Source organism: Macaca mulatta, chromosome 6, assembly GCF_049350105.2.
Source record: "Macaca mulatta isolate MMU2019108-1 chromosome 6, T2T-MMU8v2.0, whole genome shotgun sequence".
NCBI lineage: Eukaryota > Metazoa > Chordata > Mammalia > Primates > Cercopithecidae > Macaca > Macaca mulatta.
The window spans coordinates 156,644,978-156,666,724 of NC_133411.1; the positions used below are offsets into that span (position 1 = coordinate 156,644,978).

General features: G+C 36.0%; 1 protein-coding gene across 4 annotated transcripts in view; it reads right to left on the reverse strand.

The window, feature by feature from the left end:
* JAKMIP2 (janus kinase and microtubule interacting protein 2) overlaps positions 1–21,567 on the reverse strand; it is a 186,591-nt gene extending 165,024 nt beyond the window's left edge. For 3 of the 4 annotated variants that reach the window (XM_078004132.1, XM_015141171.3, XM_015141166.3), the window contains exon 1: positions 21,297–21,567. In XM_078004132.1, the coding sequence (XP_077860258.1) occupies positions 21,297–21,299 (3 nt within the window). In that variant the 5' untranslated portion in view covers positions 21,300–21,567. The remainder of the gene's footprint in view (positions 1–21,296) is intronic. The other variant, NM_001265812.1, reaches the window with a different exon arrangement.
* Positions 21,568–21,747: the final 180 nt, after the last annotated feature.

Below are 21,747 nucleotides of genomic sequence, written 5' to 3' on the forward strand. Positions count from 1 at the left end.
CTTACAACAAACTTACAAGAAAATATAACTATTCTATATTTAGCAGCTGAGAAAAGTGGCACTTAGAAAAGTTAGGTGACTTTCTCAAGTGGCTAAGTGACTGGGCAAATATTCAAACTGGATCTTTCTGTAAGTATGTATTATCGGCACTTAACACTAGACTAGGTGTTAGAAGCAGACAGTAAAAATGTTACATGTTTTGTCACTCAAAAATGCTAAATAAATACGACAAATGGTATAAAAATGGACCTTTTAGTCATGGGAAAGAAAATAGGTAAATTATAATGATAATAAAAGTAATTAAACATTTAATGATATTATAAGCATGGGTTTATAAGATGCTGGTAGTTAGTAAGCTCAAGAATTTTATAATCTGAATAAGTTTTATCACATTTGAAAGGCACTTTTAAAACATGGGATAAAAATACTTATGTCTTATGAATATTTCCAAAAATAACTCATGTTCATTGGGAAAAAATAGGCTTTACAGACAAGTGAAAAAAGAAAGGAAGGAAAGGAGGGAAGGTGAGAAGAAAGAAGAAAACTATATTTAGGAAGGATTTGAGGGTTTGTTGCATGTAACTCTTGACACTTACACATATGCACACATGCACAGATAAATACATTTGTATACAAACAGGATCATACTATGTATATTTTTTAGTTACCTCCTTTTCTAACTAAAAGCATATTGAGAACATTTTCTATAGCAACAAACATGATGCAAACCCTTTTTTATAGTTACATCATATACTAATGTTAGATTGTACTCTTATTGATGTAATTTTCTCCTATTGTTTAATGATTGGACTGTATATTAGTTTGCCAGGGCTACCATAACAAAATACCCTCGACCAAGTGGCTTAAGCAACATAAATTCATCTTCTCACAGTTCTGGGGGCTTGAAGTGCAAGTCAAAGTGTTGGAAGGTTTAGATTCCCCTGATGTCTTTGTCCTTGCCTTTGAGACAGCAGCTACCTTCTTGCTGTGTCCTCACATGACTTTTCTCTGTGGTGCACAATCTGGGTGTCCCTTTCTCTTGTTATAAGGACACATGTCATATTGGATTAGGACTCAAACCTTATGACCTCATTTAACCTTAATTAGCTCCCTAAAAGGCCTGTCTCCAAATGCAGTCACATTGAGGATTAGGGCTTTAACATATGAATTTGGGGGTAAAGGGACATATTTTAGTCCATAACAGGTTGTTTCCTAATTTCTGTTGGTATAAATCATTTGACGATAAATTATAAAGTGATTTTTATCCAATTATTTCCCACGGATATAATCCTAACAGTGTGATGTGATTGCTCGGCCAAAGGGTGTGTCATTTTAAGACTTTTGTTATGAATTGACAAGTTCACATCAAAAATCTCCTGGAAAGATTTTTCCCTTTAAACTTCTGCCAGGAGAGTTTGAGAATGAAAACACAACCATTCTAAGGAACAATATACATGTGGTGTAGAATTATCTAACCCTGAACAAAATCTTTGGTCAAGCCATCACCTCTTGATTACCTACAACAAAGGGTCAGTAGCCTGAGACTACTCCAGTTCCAAACACCAGACCACAGGCAGCCAGTTTGTTCACTCCTGAGTTACATATGAATTTTGGGGGAGTAGAGGAGAAATTGGAAAGGAAGGTGAAGAGTTAGAATAGCCTGGATACATGAGTTCAGACTGTTCAGACAGTCTTTGTTTTCCATATTCTAAATTACCCCCTTTCAGTTCTTCACATGGCGTTAATGGGAAGATAAAATTCCCAGTTCACCCCATTGAGAAACACAGACAGAAGACAGGGAATATTCTGGTTCATTTAGGGGCAACTATAGGCTGTCTTCTTTTTCTTCTGGCTATGCTCACACTGTTGAAGGACAGCCTTTTCCTACTCAGCATTCTTTTCATAAATAACTCTGTTCTGCTGTCTCTTGTTGGGGTCAGGTTACTACAGGCTTTTGAATATCCTAGATGCACTGCAGGATATTAAATATGGAATCATTGCTTCTTCTTCTTTGCATTTTGTCTCTGGAGTCTGGTACTTCCACAATTGGGTAAACATTTTAATTTAGAGGTGGAGAGGAATCTGAAACTGAAATAGAGAGAAGGCAGGTTCTTTCACCCAGGGAATGGAGAGGGCTTAATAATAATTTCGGAGATAGAGGAGTAGTTTAATGAATTAGGCACTTTGAGCTGTAATGTAGTTTTATCTTCGGGAATATACCAAGAGAAGAATGAAAACTTGGCATGAATGGGGAAGGTCATTTAAAAGAAATAATCAAGAGTTGGTTATACTTAATGTTTACTACCACAAAATTTTACCTCAATTATGTTAAATCAAGCAAGAATAGAGAAAGGTAGAAAACTAAATCATGTTGTAAATGAGCTGCCACATTAAAGTCACCTAAGTGTCACCCAGTCAGACATCACGGAGGAATGGAAAATACTTAGAGACCGAGAGACGGATAGTTCTGTGAGTAAGCAGCTGCACAGCTTCAGGAACACTCACAACCTCTCTGTTTCAGTCTCCTCTCATGACATATGAAGGTATTAATACCAACTTAGCAGAGTAATTGTCAGGCTTAAATGAGAGAATACACAAACACCTAGCACAGTACATGGCACACAGAATTTGTTCCTCAAACAGAGGTGCCCTTCCGCTTCTGGGAACAGAAGGAGGATTGCAGATTTTTCAAGGGCCTTTCAATTTTGATGTGGAATCTCGATGTTCCAATGAGAACATGTGAAACAAGGAGAACAATTATGCACTGAACAGTACCATAGTGACCACAAGTATGACAGGAATTCAGACAAGGGAGGTCTGAGTGTGCTGGGCTACTCTGCCAGTGAAAGATTCGTCTAAATGTTGGGTCATAGAAACTGGGGTTCCAGGAAAAGCAACATTAGAGAAGCAAATTGTGGAAAGAGGATATTGAAAATGCGCGGGGTGGAGGTGGGATGCTGGAGCAAAGACACAAAAAATGGTAGGGATAATGAGTGAAGTAAAAGAGATTTAAAAAGCTTTTCAAACGATCCATAATTTATAGAAAGTGCAATTTGGCTAGGCACAGCGGCTCATGCTCCTGTAATCCCAGCATTTTGGGAGGCCAAGGCAAGAGGATCACAAGGTCACGAGATCAAGACCATCCTAGTCAACATGGTGAAACCCCGTCTCTACTAAAAATACAAAATTAGCTGGGCATGGTGGCGCACACCTGTAGTATCAGCTACTCAGAAGGCTGAGGCAGGAGAATTGCTTGAACCTGGGAGGCAGAGGTTGCAGTGAGCCAAGATCATGCCACTGCATTCCAGCCTGGCGACAGACAGAGCGAGACTCCGTCTAAAAAGGAAGGAAGGAAGGAAGGAAAGAAAGAAAGAAAGAAGGAAGGAAGGAAGGAAGGAAGGAAGGAAGGAAGGAAGGAAGGAAGGAAGGGGCAATTCATGCTCATAATAGATACATTTAAAAAAATTGGAATGACTAAGAAGGTTTACAGTATGAGCATGTACTGAATAAATACTAATAGATGAAAATAATGGTTTATCACAATTCATTTGCAAAACAAGAAAAAGATCTGGGAATATAAACCAATTGGTCACACTTTCCAAAAAAGAAATGACCCCAGTATTAATTTGTATGATGATTAGTAGATAGGACATGAAGAAAGCTTTTTTTCTGACTGATGGTGATGATGTAATTACTTTGGTCCACTTGACGTGACACCATGGCTTTCCCTTCAGTATCATTACAGTTTTAATCATGGCAGGACAGCACTGCTGGTCTTCACATGTCTAAATCCTAAGGTTTTCATTTCCTGCATATCTTTATGGTGAATTCCTTTAATTCACTCACATTAAAATAAAAAAGACCAAGGGAACAAAGGAATCACTCGCTTTAAAGGTGGAAAATATATGAGCCTCGCTTTGCCCTACCTAATATCCATCAGGGACTTCCTAATGTTTAGGTAAAGACAACTTCTTAAAGTTCTTTTTGGTTTGTTCCTTTTCATATTAACCAAGTAGTATGTGTTCATTGGAAAAATCTTGGGAAATGCAAGTCAACAAAATGAAAAATAAATAAATAAAATTCACCTGTCATTCCACCACCTGAACACTTTTTATATTTTTATATTTTCTTTAGGTCTTTTTTTCTATGCACATACAAACAAATTTTAATAGACATAGTGTTTTCAAATCTACATTTTCATTCAATATATTCTAAACATCTTTGTAGTTCACTGCAATTTTTTAATCTGTGATAATTTCTTAAACGTTTATAACATGTCCATCCTGTGATGCTCTCACTATATCTTCATTATATTCCAACCAGTCAAGGCAATTTTATGCAGTTTTATACTTTGTAGCTAGATATTAAAAACTTAGAGGTTAAATGACTATGCATTTTTGAGGCATCTGCTATTCCCTCACCCAATCTTGGGTTATGATCTATTCCTTAGGGTTGTGTTTTCCCCCCATCTTTTCTTCTTCTCCCTCTCTGCCCCACTTCCCTCAAAGAGACACTGTGGGCTAATGGGAGAATAAGTGAAGTCCATAAGTAATTGTAATCACTACCATTGGCAAATAAAAAGACTTTGGATTCAGTAGAGGATTTCTTCAATCACCTTGCAAACATGCCTACATATCTGAAGGCAAAGGAATTAAGAGACCTTTCTGTAGAAAGGAGGAAAAAAATAAGTAATGTCTTTTATCTCTCTCTTTTAACAATTAACAAAACAAAAATTAAGAATGGACAGGATGCCTGCTCATGTCATACAATCAGCTGGTAGCTGAACAAATATTAAACTCTGATTTCTGATTCCCAAATTTGTGCCTTTCTACTGTGTCACAATGATTTACTCTAAACAAATCAGAGCTGGGATAAGTGAATTTGGTACCAAAATAACAACTGTGGGAAAAGAGCACTTGTCAAGTCAAGGGATTCTCTGTTTATGAGATATTCTTCTGACTCCCTATACAACAGCGGTACATGCCCTGAGAGATAGGAGAGAAGGAAAAAGATAAGCTTTTATTTTTTTCATTTGATTTTTCCTTCTAAGGAGAGCTATATTCATCCTTTGATTAAAATATCACACATATGGGTAAGCTGGCTTCCAACATGGCCTCTAAAAAGGGAAAGCTAGACAGTGGCTTCCTGAATGTGCAAGTGCAAATATTTTGCAGAGCAGAGAATGCTCTTACCTTGGGGGTCCACTTAACACAGATTCATAATGCTGAGTTGAAAGTGGCCGTAACATAAACTGACAAAAGCCATTAAATAAACCAGAAACCTCTCAATGAGATCTGCCAATCAATCCTTCACCTTGTGCTTGCACATTGGCCTTAAGGATGCAGTATCTGGGCTGCAGCAGAGAAAAAAGTAGTCACTTCCTTTATGCATTGGACTGAATAGTTAGCCTGGCAGCATAGCACATTATATGCACCGTTTGATGTATAGCTTGAATGTAATGACCTGTTTGTTAAACTGAATGGCAGCATTGCGCATGCACACGTGCGCGCGCACGCACACACACACATACACACACACAGAGTGAAAGAGAAAAATGACAAAAAGCTGATATTGCCTTATTACCTTGGGAAGCTTTACTATGACAAACGACTGACAGAAAATGTAATGGACAGTCACCGAGTCATAAACACATTGGTGGAAGAGTCCTTGTAGATAATCCATCTCAAGACTTCCTTTTTACTTAAAGAAAAATAAAGAATTTAAGGAATTTGCAATAGTTGTACAGGTTTCTGGCTCAGTGGCATTTGACCACACACCAAAAGAGAGTTTACAGATTATTTAATACCAGGGTTGCGGGAGGCGGAGCTTGTAGTGAGCCGAGATCCGGCCACTGCACTCCAGCCTGGGCGACAGAGCGAGACTCCGTCTCAAAAAAAAAAAAAAAAAAAAACAACAACAACAAAAAATACCAGGGTTGGAGTACTGATAATCATAGCTCAAAGAAGAAAAATCCAAAGTGAAGGCAAGCAAATCAGAATCAATACTCTCATTAAGTACTCGGTGACCTTTTTCCCTCCAGGTTTATATTTTTCTCACTTTCTGGGTTGATTTTTATGTATTAAATACAGAAAAAAAAATAATGAAAGAGTGCCTTGACTGTAACTGAAATCAATGTATCTAATGTGTTTTCCAATATTTATCATGCATATGCCCTCATTAGATTCACATGCAAGAAATGCTTCAAATTGGAAAAAAATCTTTAAAAAGTAGTTCATAATTTCCCTTGTAGGATTTAATAGTAATTTCTTACTTCAGTCTTATATTCTGTTTTCTAATAGTTCCTAAGTGATGAAGTTTCAAGCATGCTGAAATTGATCACAGCAAACCATTCACTCTGCAAAGTGATCTGTTTTGTGTTGTTTTGTTCGCTTTATTTTAAAAATCCATTTTCTCACATTATTCCCTGAATCATGGCCATTCATGGCTTGATTCCATGTAACTAACATCCTTCCTTAACTTTAAGGCAAGGCAGGTTGCAAAACCCCTACACACACATACACACCCACACACACACACTTTCAGGTTTGTAAACTCAATTTTCATGAATTTACTGTTTTTCTTCATTCATGTGCCTTGATTGATGTTCTTAAGTTTTCTTGTATAGATTTTTACATATTTGATACTCAATTTGTATATGTTCTTATGTTCTGACAAAGGCCTCTGGGTCTCTCACCAAAATTTTAGTGCCTAAAGGCTTACAGCTTACTGTGCTTTTAGGATTCAGTTTTATTCATCTTTGTAGGTTCCCTACTCACTACTTACTCCCGCACACATACACCTAACTTAGAAGAAGCCATCGTAGGTGTTAGAATTATTTTTAAACTTAATTATTCATTGTATTACAATCAAGGCCACAAATTTAACGAATACCTTTTGCATTCAACTTAAAATATAACTTTCAGTTCTGTTTCCATTCAAAATGTTCAAATATGTCTCTGGTTCCTAATTGAACAGGTTTATTAGGTGACATCATTTTAAAAAACAGATACTCTTTGGTAATAATTTACATAAAAATAAGACATGTGAGTTATTTTAACACTAATCACTGAGACGGGTTTGGTCAGACAGTATTAAAATATACTATTGAATGGACAACATTACAATGTGTAATAAACAGCATCAGGAAGTAGGCACTATAAAATAATTCACATTCAGCTTTTACTTCCCCAATAAAGAACAAAGATGATTTCACTTAAATAAGACTGTACCTTTATGGCAAACGTTAAAGTATTAAAATTTTGTTTGAGGCCCTGTCCTTTTGTGGCTGAATGGGAGACACATACTGTCACAATGTTTGTAATGTTTTATTGTTAACTTTTTTGTTTATATACTGGTCTTCCTACATAAGGCTTTTGAAAATGGGATTCTGATCTTTATCCCATACACCTAGTGTGAAAACAAGCATGAAGAAGCCATTTGGCTAACCATTTATTAGCTGGTTGAATTTGGGCATGCTCCTTAACATTTCTCTTAGTTCCTCAAATACAGAGGTTCAAAGGGGAGTACAATAGTTCCTGCCTCAAAGATATTATGGTTGTCAAATGATCAGAACTCCGCCCAGCACACAGCAGGTGTTCATTCAATACTCCTCCTTTGTACAACTCAGGGCAGTGCCACTCACACAGTCCTCCCTAGAGTTGTGCCCCTCTGGAACCCACCCTCAAAGTGTGAGATGTCACCATCATCCTTACCGTCATCATGATTATTAGGCCCAAGAAGAGAAAGATTTCGTTTCACCTAAACTACAGAGAGGGCAGCAAAAGTGTAAGCAGGTCCTTCATGATAAGGATGGCTGTGCCTACCTCCTAAAGGGAAAAAGCTCAGAATTCTGCAGATTGTGTACGGATTTTTGTTCTGTCATGTAATAATCCTTGTTGGAGCTTTTCAATAAAAATGGATTATGACTGAGCCACATAGTATTAAACTTGGATTTTTGTCTTATTACCATGTATTCAAATAATTACTATGAACTAAACCCACTATAGACTAATGAAACTAGGATGCTGAATATCCCAGAGAGAATTGAAATTTTTAGTTTTTAAAGAAATTAGGTACAAGAATGTCAATTGCATTAATTATATTATTGGGTTTCAAACTATTTTGAGACAAGATCTTTTCTTTTTTTCCAAAATATTAGGAAACCAATGGGTATTTTGTGTAGAGCACCTGGATCCTATCCTCCTTGCCTTTTCCTTCTGTCTGGGGCTCACCAGAAATACTGTGTTTGTCTCTGTATACCAGGTGGAACTGCTGACCCAGGTGGAGCAAAACTGGATAGTCAAATATTTGGGTTTGTAGATGATTTAAACATTTTGATATCAACATCTTTCCTTAAAAATATTTATCACATTTTGTTAATTAAAGAAGTAAAATGCATTTTAGTAAATCTGGAAATCAGAGAACTCAAAGAAAAAAATTCTCATAAACTTACCACCTAGAACAAATTCCTTTTAATATTTTCATTTGCACTATTTTGGCCCTTTAAAACATATGTATATATGTTTGTGTAATTTTCTTTTCACAGAATTGGGATTAAATTCTATCTTTTGATTTTTGACTTATTTAAAACTTAGACAAATCTTACATATTTTTTCTATACCTCTAAACATTTTTCTATAACATAGTGTTTAAAGGGCTTCATTGTATTCCACAGTTGGGATAGGTCACAATTAACTTATCACATATATGTGATCCATATATCTGTATATTTGACTATCCACAGTGACTCCACAGGACTTCTGAAAAATAAAAGTTTTGCTACACCTGGGTCAGAGTTTCTAAATGGGTTTACGTAGACAAACACAATTTCTGGTGAGCCAGAGCAAAAAGGAAAAGAAAGGACAATAGAATCCAGGCTGTCTACACAAAATACCCATTGGGTGTAGAGATAGACAACCAAATCAAAATTTCAGTCTCTCATCCAAACCTATTCTTGCCATAATTCCTGCGGTTTACTGTAAACAAAAATTTAAACAAAAAAGTCTTGAGTTGCATGAATTTACACCATGTAAATGATAAGACCACAGAAACTATATTGTTCATGCATTAAATTTTGAAATATGTACAGCTCAGTCTACTTTGCAGTTGGGGATTTATCCAGAGGTGAAATTCCCATGAAACTGCTCTCTGGATCTAGAGGAAAAGAAAATGTTTATAGTATAAAGAACTGTCAAATATACAGAACAAAATTTTTCTCTTTCTTATTTATTGCTTGAAAAAAGTAGGAAGGAAAATCAGATAATTTTTAAAATATATATATTTAAAGCCTATTTAAATTTTTGTTTTAAAAAGTGAATCCTGGATTATACTGTAGAAATATACAGAACTCACACAAAGTCTCTTAAGAGTTATTTAAACACAAAATCTCTGAATGGTTTCTATTTGGACTGGGATTCATTCTCCCCTTATTTTCTTTTTTTCACTGAGGAAAGTGTGTTTATGTGGGCTTTGTTCTTGAATGTAGACTTAAGCGGAGCGTTGCTGTCCTTTTTAGCAAGAACTGCATCTTGATGAATATTGAACAATAACAATAGCATTCAAATGTATTTGCCTTTTTCTTCATTTACTTTAATTTTCAGAATCACAATCAAGTTTTCATTAAAAGGGGAAAGTAGTTTAGCTTATTTGTTAAGAGCAACTTTGCAGTCAGACAGAATTAAGGTCAGAATCTGGTTCCGTCAGTCATTAGTTGGATGATCTAGAGTAAGTATTAATTTGCTTGACCTCAATATGCCTTAATTTAGTTATGAATAAAATAAGAATAGAATCACTTTTTTCAAAGTGTGATGGTATAAGGTAGGCAACAAATTTAGTGCAATGCTGGTATCTAGTAAGAGTAGTAAAGCAAAATAAAAACCAATACAAAACAAAAACTAGCATTAATGTCAAATATGTTTTGAAGGAAACCCTTAGATATATTTTAACCTGGATTTAGTCCAAAAAGTAAACTGACACATCTCCATAGTTCCTATTTACTAATGTAAACGTTATTATATTTGATTCATCAAATGAAAGATATATGTTGAGAAGAAAGGAAGGATTAAATACTGATTCAAAGCATTCTCATCACCTTATGCATTCGTAGTTTAGGCCCATTAGTTACAGTTCACACACATAAAGACTTGGACAGGGAACTGTAGTGCTACTTATGTTTCTCCTGTAATTGTTACATGCATTAACATTCCATTTCTATTTGGCCCTTTATCCTTTTAAAAACATAGGTTCCTTTTGGACAGGGACCAGGGCTAACAATTGGAAGCCTGTAAATATTTTCTATTTTGAGGGTCTTCAATGAAGCTTTTGTGGTACTGCTGATGATGATAATAATATACCTGCAGGAACTATCTATTCATATTCCTCCCCCTACCACCAAAACGAAAAAGTTCTTCATTTATTTTGCCGTTTCCACATACGAGAACCATAGATTTGCTGAGACAGATACATGTGAATGGAAAGATGTGATGAGGATAATCAAATGACCTAAGATATACATATTAATATATAGTATCTACCCCACCTTTATTCTTGTGAGAATGTAAATTATTAAAAGTTTTTTTATAACTTGTAAAATAAAGTATTAAACATATGTAAATTGTGAAAAAAATGCCTTAGTCTACTAATTATGAAAGACATAAATAATTAATGGGACATAAGGGGAGACACTTAAAGCTGTAAATTACACTGTTGAAATGTCATTGGGATTGCCCACAAACCAGACCTAAAGCATTAAATTTCATACAGATAATTCATTTTTAGCAAATGTTTGTCTGCAGGATTATTTCCTGTGTTCACGATTTTCAGCCTCTATATGAATGAAACCTGAATGTCTACCTGAAGAACAATAAATATCAATTGTGAGGGGGTGGTGGGGGGCAGGGTAGGGATTTGAAGTAGCACAATATCCATCCAGAATACCCACAGTTCAACTCCGGATGCCTTGAAGAAAGGTGGCCTGGTGTTGCCAGTTTTTCTTTTTTTTCTAAGAGGAGGAGATATTCTAATATCTGCTGAAATGTCAAAATTATAAAATTTGGACAAAAGTATGTTTTAAAAAATACTGTGTTAGGAGCATATATTGCTTTGTACTAACATTTTACTCATGTTTACAAACACTTTTCTTGAGCTGGGTCCAGTCCACAAGGCTCCAGTTTGTAACCACTGTGCTGCATAATCAGACAGACTTTATTTTCATCTCAGTTCAAAAATCGCTAATTGAATGGCTTTGGGTATGAAATTTAACCTATCAAATCTTCATCTTTATTGGCAAAATGGGAAGAAAAATGCCTACTTCACCAGCCTGCTGTGAGAACTGCAAAAACAGCCATGGATGAAAATATTCAGCATACTAGATGCATAACAGATGCTCAAAGAGTTTAGATCTTCTTCTCATTTTCTGGATAATTTTAAAAAGGAAGTTGCTTTTTTTTTGTTCCTTTCATACTTGTTATATTCAGAGCATATCAGATGTCCTTGTTATTAGGAAGGTCAGCGCTAACCCTTAACTACTGGAATAAATCGTTTTACTTGAATCATAAAGAAAATTCTAGACTGTGGGTCTTGCTACATCTTCTAAAGAGTAAAGATGAGTCAGCATCAACTCTGAAAAAATTTTCAAATTTACCCAGGGGGAAGTGCATATTTGGCAAAAGTCTGTCTTGAACGAAATGTTTTTCCACTGCTTCATCAGCTACTCTCTGTCATAAGGATCCTTTCGTTAGTCAAACAGCACTTAAGCACCCCAAGAATATGGTTAGTGATGGCACCACGTGAACTGAGAAATGATCGATTCTGCTTAGATTACAGTTGACTACACAGCCAAAGATCAATGTTTCAAAGCAAGAGGATTATGCAAAATAAATGTAGATAGTTCATGTTTTCAAACTATACATATGTTAGTGAAAGTTCAGTTAGCAAATGACCAGTGACTGGCTAGAAATATTAATCTTATCTCTTTACTATGTTTCAGGGGCCTTGACTAAACCATGTAGGCTTGATTTCAAAAATTGTATGCAGGATGAAAGGAGAAAAATATAAAATCACATACCATAGTTAAAAGAGATTAAACAGTATATATGTAGTCATACTGTCCATATAAGAGTGTTAGTATGAAACAGTCATGTTTAAGTGTGCATTTGGATATTAAACTCTTTTAAACCTGTACAGCGCAAAAACTCAAAGGTCACACTCAGATGCAATGATTGATTTCTCTTGTCGTAGGCTAATACTTTCCTTTCTCTTGTTTCAGAGTGTGGAATTGCACCCTGTAGGTCAAAAATGTGGACAATCTGGCTAAGAAGAGAGGAAGACAGGTAAAGCATTCCTTCTATGTAAAATTGATTGGAGGAAGGTATTCCTTGTTACTTCATTTTTTAAAAAGCTGAGACTTATTTTTCATTATTGCTAAATGGCTTAAGCATCTGGCTCAAAATACTCTGTATTCTAAATTTTATAGATGATTTTATTTAATGAAGTGCTTTAAAAGGAAGTCAAAATTCTAAAGTTTTCCATAATATAGCTAAAAATAATATATTCTCCAAAATACAAAACCTGTTTCATAGTTAATTAACTACAACTTAATTTACTCCTTAAGAGACAACAGGAAACAGAGACTGAGCCAGTGGTCAAAATACTTCCTTCCTTTGGGTTTAGGAAACTAGAACTGAGCAGATGATGGAGAAACCCCTGTAATTCCAGAGTACCCATTTTCATAATCTGAATTACCTAGCAAACCCATAAGAAAGCAAGTTGAGGGCCTATAATATCTTCAAAACATCTAAGTCCTTCTCTCTTTGTTGCCAATGTCAATTAGCAGAATTAGCAGCTTGTGAATTCTCACATGAATTCTCAGCATGGATTGTTTAATATAAATAGAAATTCTCCAAATTGGTTATCATCATATAAAAATTTGTTGACTGTTTTGGCTTATTGGTAGAATGAGACAATAGCCTAGATTTTACAGAATGGTACTTATTTAAAATATTGTCGAGCTGTTTTCATGAGTATTCTTGCATTTAAAAGACCTAATAATTTCATTTTGGAAACTAGGTTCAAATTAGGTAAGCTTGACCTATGAGTAGGTTAAGGGCCTTAAATATACATCAGTGATGACTACAGAGTAAGAGCTCAGTTTATTTTTGGAATGTACCTCTCTCCATGAAGTGCTGCATAAGAAAGAGCCAGGTAAGAAATGTGAGTAAAAAACAATTGCCTGGTTTTTACTGTGGTTATAAGCATTTTGCAGGGGAACATTTCCAGTTTGGAAAAGAAGGCATGATGAAAATATCACCCTCTTCTCCTAAGCACATGCTCAGAGGCTTTTTTAGAGTCATAATTATCTCAGCAAAATTCCCTTATTGAAAATAATATCGAGTGGTTTTCTGGCCACAGAGTGTCAGCTAAAATTTGTCAGATTTGGTTTTCCATGCATATTCTAACCGAAATTGAACTCCAGAAATTCAAGAATTGCAGTAAGTGCCATGATCTTGATTTAGATGCCAAACAAAGAAAGGCAACAAAGGCTTTTTCCTCATACTTAAGTTACAGCATATCAGCAGATTAGACACCCATAGAAATGGCTGTCCTCAGTGGTTCAAATGCATGTCCATGTGTCTGCCAAGCTAACCCTCTTGTTCAAGTCACTCTTTTTATATTTGATTTCAAAACTCTCATGAAAGCAGATGCTGCCTTAACTTATCTTTGGGGTGAGATGCATTTTTGATTCAACTTAATATTTGGATGGAGATATGATGGAATGATTTGTTTATGATTAGTGAATTTGGTAGAGCAGATTTCTAAAATAGCACAATAGCTGTGAGTGTGTACCATATAATGTGCTGCTTATAATAATTAAATTACTAACTTATTTTAATAAATTACAGTGAAATAAAAGGTATTTGTTATTTCTGACTTGCAATTCAATTTTTTAAAGAAAATAAAAAGATCCACGGAAGTGTTCATAATCTTTCTTATGTTACAGCATGTAGTGAGCAGTCTTTAATGAAGGATTGTTAAGTGTTGTGATATATTACCTTTAAGAATCTGATTTTGCCTTATCAAAATCATAACAACATCCTGAGGATATGAATAAAATTCATTTTGCTTTTACAGTCAAATTAAAAGAACGAGAATCACAGTCGAAAGAGCAACTAGTTGAAGTCTCTTCTACAATCTTACGCCAGGAGCCATTTAGGGGACCCTCATTCTTTTATTCATTCAGCCACTCAGTCAAATAGTCTTTATTGAGCATGCATGTTGTACCAAGGCATTCATTACAACTGGCGAACAACACAGTTTCATTTTCTGCCCTCATGGAGCTTACATTCTAGTGAAGAGTAGGGAAAGCAAATAAATAGCTCGGTAATTACAACTTTAGATATGTATTATGAAGGAAACACACAGGTTGCAGAGAGTAAAATGGGAGATATACCAAAAGAATTTTCTCCAAGGTATTATGTTTAAAACTCACACTTAAAGTTTAAGAAGAGTCAACCATTCATATTTTAAAAAGGGGAAAGAGTCAGATGACTGGGGTTTTATTTGAAAACTATGATATACATGAATTCATTATGAAATAATGAATATAGTGAAAAAAATTGCAAAACTACATCTTGGTGATATGGTTTGGCTGTGTCCCCACCCAAATCTCATCCTGAATTGTAGTTCCCATAATCCCGACATGTTGTGGGAGGGACCCAGAAGGAGATAATTGGGCCTTGGGTGTGGCTTTCCCCATTCTATTCTCATGATAGTGAGTAAGTTCTCACGAGAGCTGATGGTTTTATAAAGGCCTTCCCCCTTCACTCAGCTCTCATTCTTCTCCCTCCTGCCACCATGTGAAGAAGGACATGTTTGCTTTCTCTTCTGCCATGATGTAAGTTTCCTGAGGCCTCCCCAGCCCTGTAGAACTGTGAGTCAATTAAATCTCTTTCCTTTATACATTACTTGTCTTGGGTATGTCCTTATAGTAGTGTGAGAATGAACTAATACACTTGGTTTATTCCAAGAAGTCATTTAAATATCTTCCCATAAAGGATTTGAGTTGCTTAACCAAGGTTAAAACCACAGGACAGGCCGAGCATGGTGGCTCATGCCTGTAATTCCAGAACTTTGGGAAGCCCAGGCAGGCAGATCACTTGAGGTCAGGAGTTTAAGACCAGCCTGGCCAACATGGTAAAACCTCATCTCTACTAAAAATACAAAAATTTGCCAGGCATGGTGGTGTGCACCTGTAGTTCCAGCTACTCAGGAGACTAAGGCGCAAGAATCACTTGAATCCGGGAGGTGGAGGTTGCAGTGAGCCAAGACCATGCCACTGCATTCCAGCCTGGGCAACAGAGTGAGACCCTATCTCCAAAATCATAATAATAATAATAAATTAAAAATTAAAAAATAAAACTACAGGACATACAACTATAACACTGGGGAAAACTAACATGAATCTGAAACAGATGTGTTTTTGTTTTTGTTTTTTAATTGTTGCTGATGCATGTACCTGGTGAAACTCCTCGTGCCTCAAACAGGGATTTCACTGCCTTGGATTCAGACTTCATTCATTATTAGCAGACAAGGAATGACCAAGGTTAATTTAATACCAATTGTAAGATGCAGTGGCAGGTCAGGGTAACAGAGTTCATATTTCCTGAATATAATGCCTGACTCATGACTGCTTTAAATCAAGCAGGATCTATCTGCATCATAAGAAGTATTTAAAAGTAAAGTGTGAAGACTCCCAAGTGGGGGAAAAAACAGCTTGAATCATCAAGAAAAATGCACGCGGAAATTTAAAATTCAGTAGAGACACATTAGTTGACATGGATAGATGGCCACTATACATAAAGCAAAAGCAATTTAAAACAATGCATAGAGTATGATCCATTTATGAAACTGTGTGTCTGCATGTGTTTCTGTGTGTATATACAAAAAGATCTAAAAGGAAATACTCCAGAATGCTAACAGTAATGATTTATTGATGGTAGGCTTATGAGTCGTTCTCATCTTCCTTTTACACATTTCTGTATTATCATTTTTCCATAATGAGGATGTATTATTTTTAAATATAAAAAAACTTGAAGCAACAAAATTTACTTGTGGTAATGAATAATTATTTAAAGAACAATTTTTTTAGTGTGACAGGTCTCATTTTTACTGCAAGTTAATTAATTATAAAGGACTCTTTTTCCAAATGTAGAATATGGTTCAATGTCATAATTTGCTATTTGGCCAGAGCTGAATTACCAAATACTTATACCAGTATGTGCCTAGGGAATTAATAAAGAAAAAGATACACCAGAAAATTAGAATATTTGAAAAACAAATAAATATTTTTTATATTTCAGAAAAATGTAGGAGCATTTGTTCAGAGAAAATACCAGAAAGTTGTTGAACTGATGTACACTTATTTTTTTTTTTTTGAGACGGAGTCTGGCTCTGTCACCCAGGCTGGAGTGCAGTGGCGCGATCTCTGCTCACTGCAAGCTCCGCCTCCCGGGTTTACGCCATTCTCCTGCCTCAGCCTCCGGAGTAGCTGGGACTACAGGCGCCCGCCACCTCGCCCGGCTAGTTTTTTGTATTTTTTAGTAGAGACGGGGTTTCACCGTGTTAGCCAGGATGGTCTCGATCTCCTGACCTCGTGATCCGCCCGTCTCGGCCTCCCAAAGTGCTGGGATTACAGGCTTGAGCCACCGCGCCCGGCCATGTACACTTATTTTATAACAACATCATTTTTACTTTTAAGAATGTGTAGGTAGAGAGATAATTAGGACATATAGGTGGGAGGTGGCATAATTTTTTCAAGATTCAGGACCTACAGGAATTTTAATCTGATCCTAAACACAGAAAACAATGGTCACCTCCCAAACTCTACGTCATTAAAAATAAAAACAATATTTATTTATAAAATAAATGCATAGCAGTCCAATAAAGTTCTGATTTTCACCCAAACAAATGCTTCTAGGTTTTTCTGATATATCAAAAAGCCTAGATTTTCTCTAAAGTACTCTTTTTGTGTGTGTGAGCCGTTTTGTTTTGTTTTGTTTTCATTTTTTGTTTGTTTGCCTGATACCCTACGCACATAGTGTATTTGGCAATTTGATATGTCCAAAGAACAAATTTTGGTACCTGAAATATTCAAATAAAATGAGCCACACAACACAGATTAGTTAAAATTCATGTTGGTAAGATAATTCGCTACCTTTCTACTATAGTAGTTTGTACTTATGAGACTAGGGATCCAGCCTGTTACACCATTTACCAAACACAAATTTGGACAAGTCTAACCTCCTTGAATCTGTTTCCACTTATTTTAAAGAATTACTATGACACTAGCTTTGCTGATATGATAGAATTGAAATGATAGCATATAAATTGAAATTGATAGAATATAAAATGAAAAAGAATGGAAAAATGACAGAATTATGAAAACTTGTATTAATATATGGTGAAGTGATGGTACTAATTACAACTATATTGTTTTCAACACTAACTGTTTCATGGATGTATATCTTATATTCTCCAAGGAAATTCTTTTTTGCTAGCACATGCAAATTCTGCTAGTCATATGAAAGCTCTACAAATAGTTGTTAGTCAATTGATTAATTTATCCTGTTTGAAAGCACATTTTCCCTTGATAGAAAAATAGTGGAATGTGTAAACAGAGGGAATTGTAACACACTTCACAGAGTAACAACCAAGTATAAACCTAACGTATTTCTTTCAGTAAAAGACCATCATTGCGTTATTTATGTTAAAACTTCCACAATAAGCTCCAACCATGAGAAACAAAGTATTGACTTTTCATGAACCAAAAAGAAATGTAAAAAACTGTTTCACTCTGCAAATATTGTCTAAGTCATCCTGAAGCCGACTTGCAGCAGGTACATAAAATCAAAACATGTTCTGATGTCACCCGAAATGAGAAACGTCCTATTACAAAGTGAGAAATTAATTAGTGTGTGTCTTAATTAAAACAAGTTTTACTAAAGTCTTACATACCAATCAAAATATTTAACTTTAATATTCTAACATGAATGACATTTTTAAGATAGTGTTTGAGTGGAAGATTAGTTTGTTAAATAGCACATTTAAGCATTAATTTGTATATATCTTTCATATAATTTGTTTTTTTAAAAAAACAACTTGATGGCTCTTGAATTATTTTGTATAAAGACCCCATTAAATGACACATTACATTTTTCAAAATTAACTATACAATATGAGATAATTTTAATATAGGTATTTGACATCACACTCCATAAAGTTGCTGAGAAAGAAGGGCTCTTATGAACAGGTAAATGTTCAGTTTCCTGAATTCTGGCAGGATTACATGTAAATTTCTCTAGGAAGATGATCAGTTGATTTCTTTACAAATACCTAGATCCTGTAATTTAGAAGCCAACTACAAAATGGAGTCTTACTGTTATAATCTAGAAGTGCCTGATCTTAAACAACTAATGTACTCTCTTAAATAAATGACTCACTCTAGAAAAAGCAAGAGAAGTTCTTGAGAAGGAAATCTAGTCCATCCTAGACAAAAGCATATCTAGGTCATACTTTTGGCAGTTTTGATGAGAGAAGAGTACATTGCTTTATTTGATTAGCCAGTTGACTACTCACACTTACTATGAGGAACTTCTACATTTTTATATTTCTAATCTTCATAATTCCTCATAAAGTTGAAGCCCATTGACCACATTTGAAGTTTCAAAAAATAGCAATAAGCAATGTCCTATGCTTATGCCCCATGCTCAGCTTATCTGAAACAAATGATTGTCGTATTTCATTGTTCTCTTCTCCAAATGAAATAATCCTAGCTTATTTATTTATTTATTTATTTATTTATTACACTTTATGTTCTAGGGTACATGTGCACAACATGCAGATTTGTTACATACGAATCCTAGCTTTTAAAAATCTTTCCGCAGAGAGTTCAACTTCTAGTGCTTGAAACACACTTCACTTTTCAGCGGCCCCTTAGCAAAGGTCATATAGTTGTCTTAAAGACTGGGGTCAAAAGCTAGACCTGTATTTCTATCAGGGTAACAGCAGACACATAGCTGAAACAGGCTATCTACAAGGAGTTTTAAGCACATGACCTAAGGGATTTGCCTCTGTTCAAACTGTACCAACTTTGCCTATAAAACCACCTCCAAACGAAAACTCAACAAGAAAGAAACAAAAACAAAGCCACAGGATATCTGCTTTCATTGCATGAAATGGGGTCAACAAATCTTAATTTTACAAATCTTAATTTTTTAAGTGTACAATAGACATATCTAACATTTTGATTTTTGGAAGTCAAGTGTTATCACTAAAAGATTCAGGATACAATGTGTTATACAATTTGTTATAACATACAAGCCCAGTACCTCTTTTCTTGCCCTATTTCATATAGTTGTTACAATTAGGCACAAAGTAGCATGAGTTTACAAAGCTGTGGATCTATAATATATGACATGCTATGAGGACATGCACAATTAAGTCCCCAAGGGCCCTTCTCATGTATAAGCCAAATAGAACAATTATTCTCAGACAAATTAAACTATAAACCCGATTCAAATACATGTGAAAATTATAAATGTGGGGGGAGTATGTAGAATCAGATGCCAGACTAAAGCCCCAAATAATTGTCATTTTACATTGTAAAAAATGTCTGTACTGACACTGATATTGTTAGAGAAGAGACTAATGGATAAAACTATAATAGCCCATGTGGTAAATGTAATACTACTAATACACTCTACCTACATATTTTTTTCTGGCTTTAATTCAATGAAATCCATTATCCTGAGTGGGAATGGAACCTCCTCATCTCAGGGATCTTTAGTCTCCTGAGCTGCCTTAAAACCTTGACATAATAAAAGGTCAAGCAGATCCCAGTAAGCATTTGTAAATTACAATAGCCCACCCCCCCCACACATCCCCCCCCCCCAGCCCAATTCAGCTACAAGCCACACATTCTCCTGTTCAGCTTTGCTCACTCCCTGGTTTCATTTCATTGTATAAGCAGACTAATTTGGAAACGGCTGGGCTAGGGTGCTTAGGAATACCTAGATTTTCAAAACAATCCTACGTTCTTATTTACAGAAGGAGACCCTTAATACAACATTTGAGAGAACTGTAAAATGGTTCCTGGATACTGAAGGAATGAACAGCAGATAGCAGCACTATTAAATAAAATGAATGCATTTCACCTGCCAGCTCAGCTGTGCTTCCTGGGATACAAGGCACAAACATGAAAAGGTTGGGGTGGCATTTCAAGAAAACTGATTTGCTTCAACATTGATTTGGTAAGATGCTAGATACAAAATAATACCACAAGCCACCTCCCTTTCCCATCATTGTAAATTCGGAGTCCTCAATATCATCCCCCACAAACCCAATTAAAAATAAAGAGGCAGGCTACGAATTTGCATCTAGTTCTGTGACACAGATCAAATCATAGGCATCTGTTCCAATTGGTCACAATGAAACTAAGAGACAATAACCAGAGTAAATTTCACATTAATCCAAATAAAGCCAATGAATAATAATATAAACCAGAAGCATAGTTTCAAAAACATGCAAGTACTTCCAGGAATGCAAGGACATATCTAAACCATAAAAATGACTGCAAAGCACACCCTACATATAAATATGCTTCATAAATGCAATATAAATGCTAAGTAACATGTGTATATATGATATATATATCCATAAGATATACATGTGTAAGTTCACAATCAAATCTACGTATAAAATAAAACTGGGTCTTGCAAATGATTTCTCAACAAGAGTACAAAATAAAATGTCAAATTCTGGGGCCACTTTTTCTAAGCAATCAATAAAATAAGCAAAACCACCTTATAATGAGTCTGAGAAGCTTATGAGACACCAAATGTATTTCTGAAGAAGGCCCAACCCTGTATGTGAGAGCTGCAAATGAAATGATTCCTTTCAATAACACCCTCTTCTTGTTGTTAGCTCTTTTTCCAACCCCTGATGCTGTTGCTAAGCTTAGGAGAAAAAGGCACCAAGTGGCTCAGTCTGCATTCTGAGCCAGTTAGAGATAAAATCAGAACACCTTTTTTTTTTTTTTTTTTTTTTTTAAACACAAGCGGTTGCCTTCTCACTTCTCTCTTCCTGGCAACGTTCCTCTCCCTCCATCCTCATCTCTGTCTCCACATCTCCCCCTTCTAGTCTGTGGCACGGGAGTCATTGTTCAAGTTCAGGCCAGAAATGTATACATAGGTCAAATAATAACACGCTAAACCAAGAAGGGAGCCCTACTGTTTCCTACTCACCATGCTGAGACCCGGAGAAGCTGTTTAAAGGAGGGAGAGATGCAAACTGAATCCATTTTCCTTGTGACCGAGTCGGATGCAGCCTCCGAACCCAACATCAGCAGCGGCTGCCGGTTTTTTTTTTTTCCCCCTCTGTCTCTGGTTGGCGATGGTGCGAATAGGAACCACCCTTCCAGCCCCGCTAAAGTATCAGCAATAGAGGCGGCGGCGGCGGCAGCAGCAGCAGCATCACCAGTTGGGCCTCCTCCCTCTCGGAGGATGGGGTGAGCTCGGAAGCAGCCAGGAACTTGCAGCAGACACCTCCTTTGGCTCCTCCTCTCTCTCTCCCCCTCCCCCAGTGCCCCACCCCTGCTGCGGTAGAGGCTGCCGGCCCGGCAGCTGCTGGTTGCCATGGCAATGACCAATGATAAGCGACCAAGCTAAGCGGGAGGGGAGATGGGCGAAGCAAGCT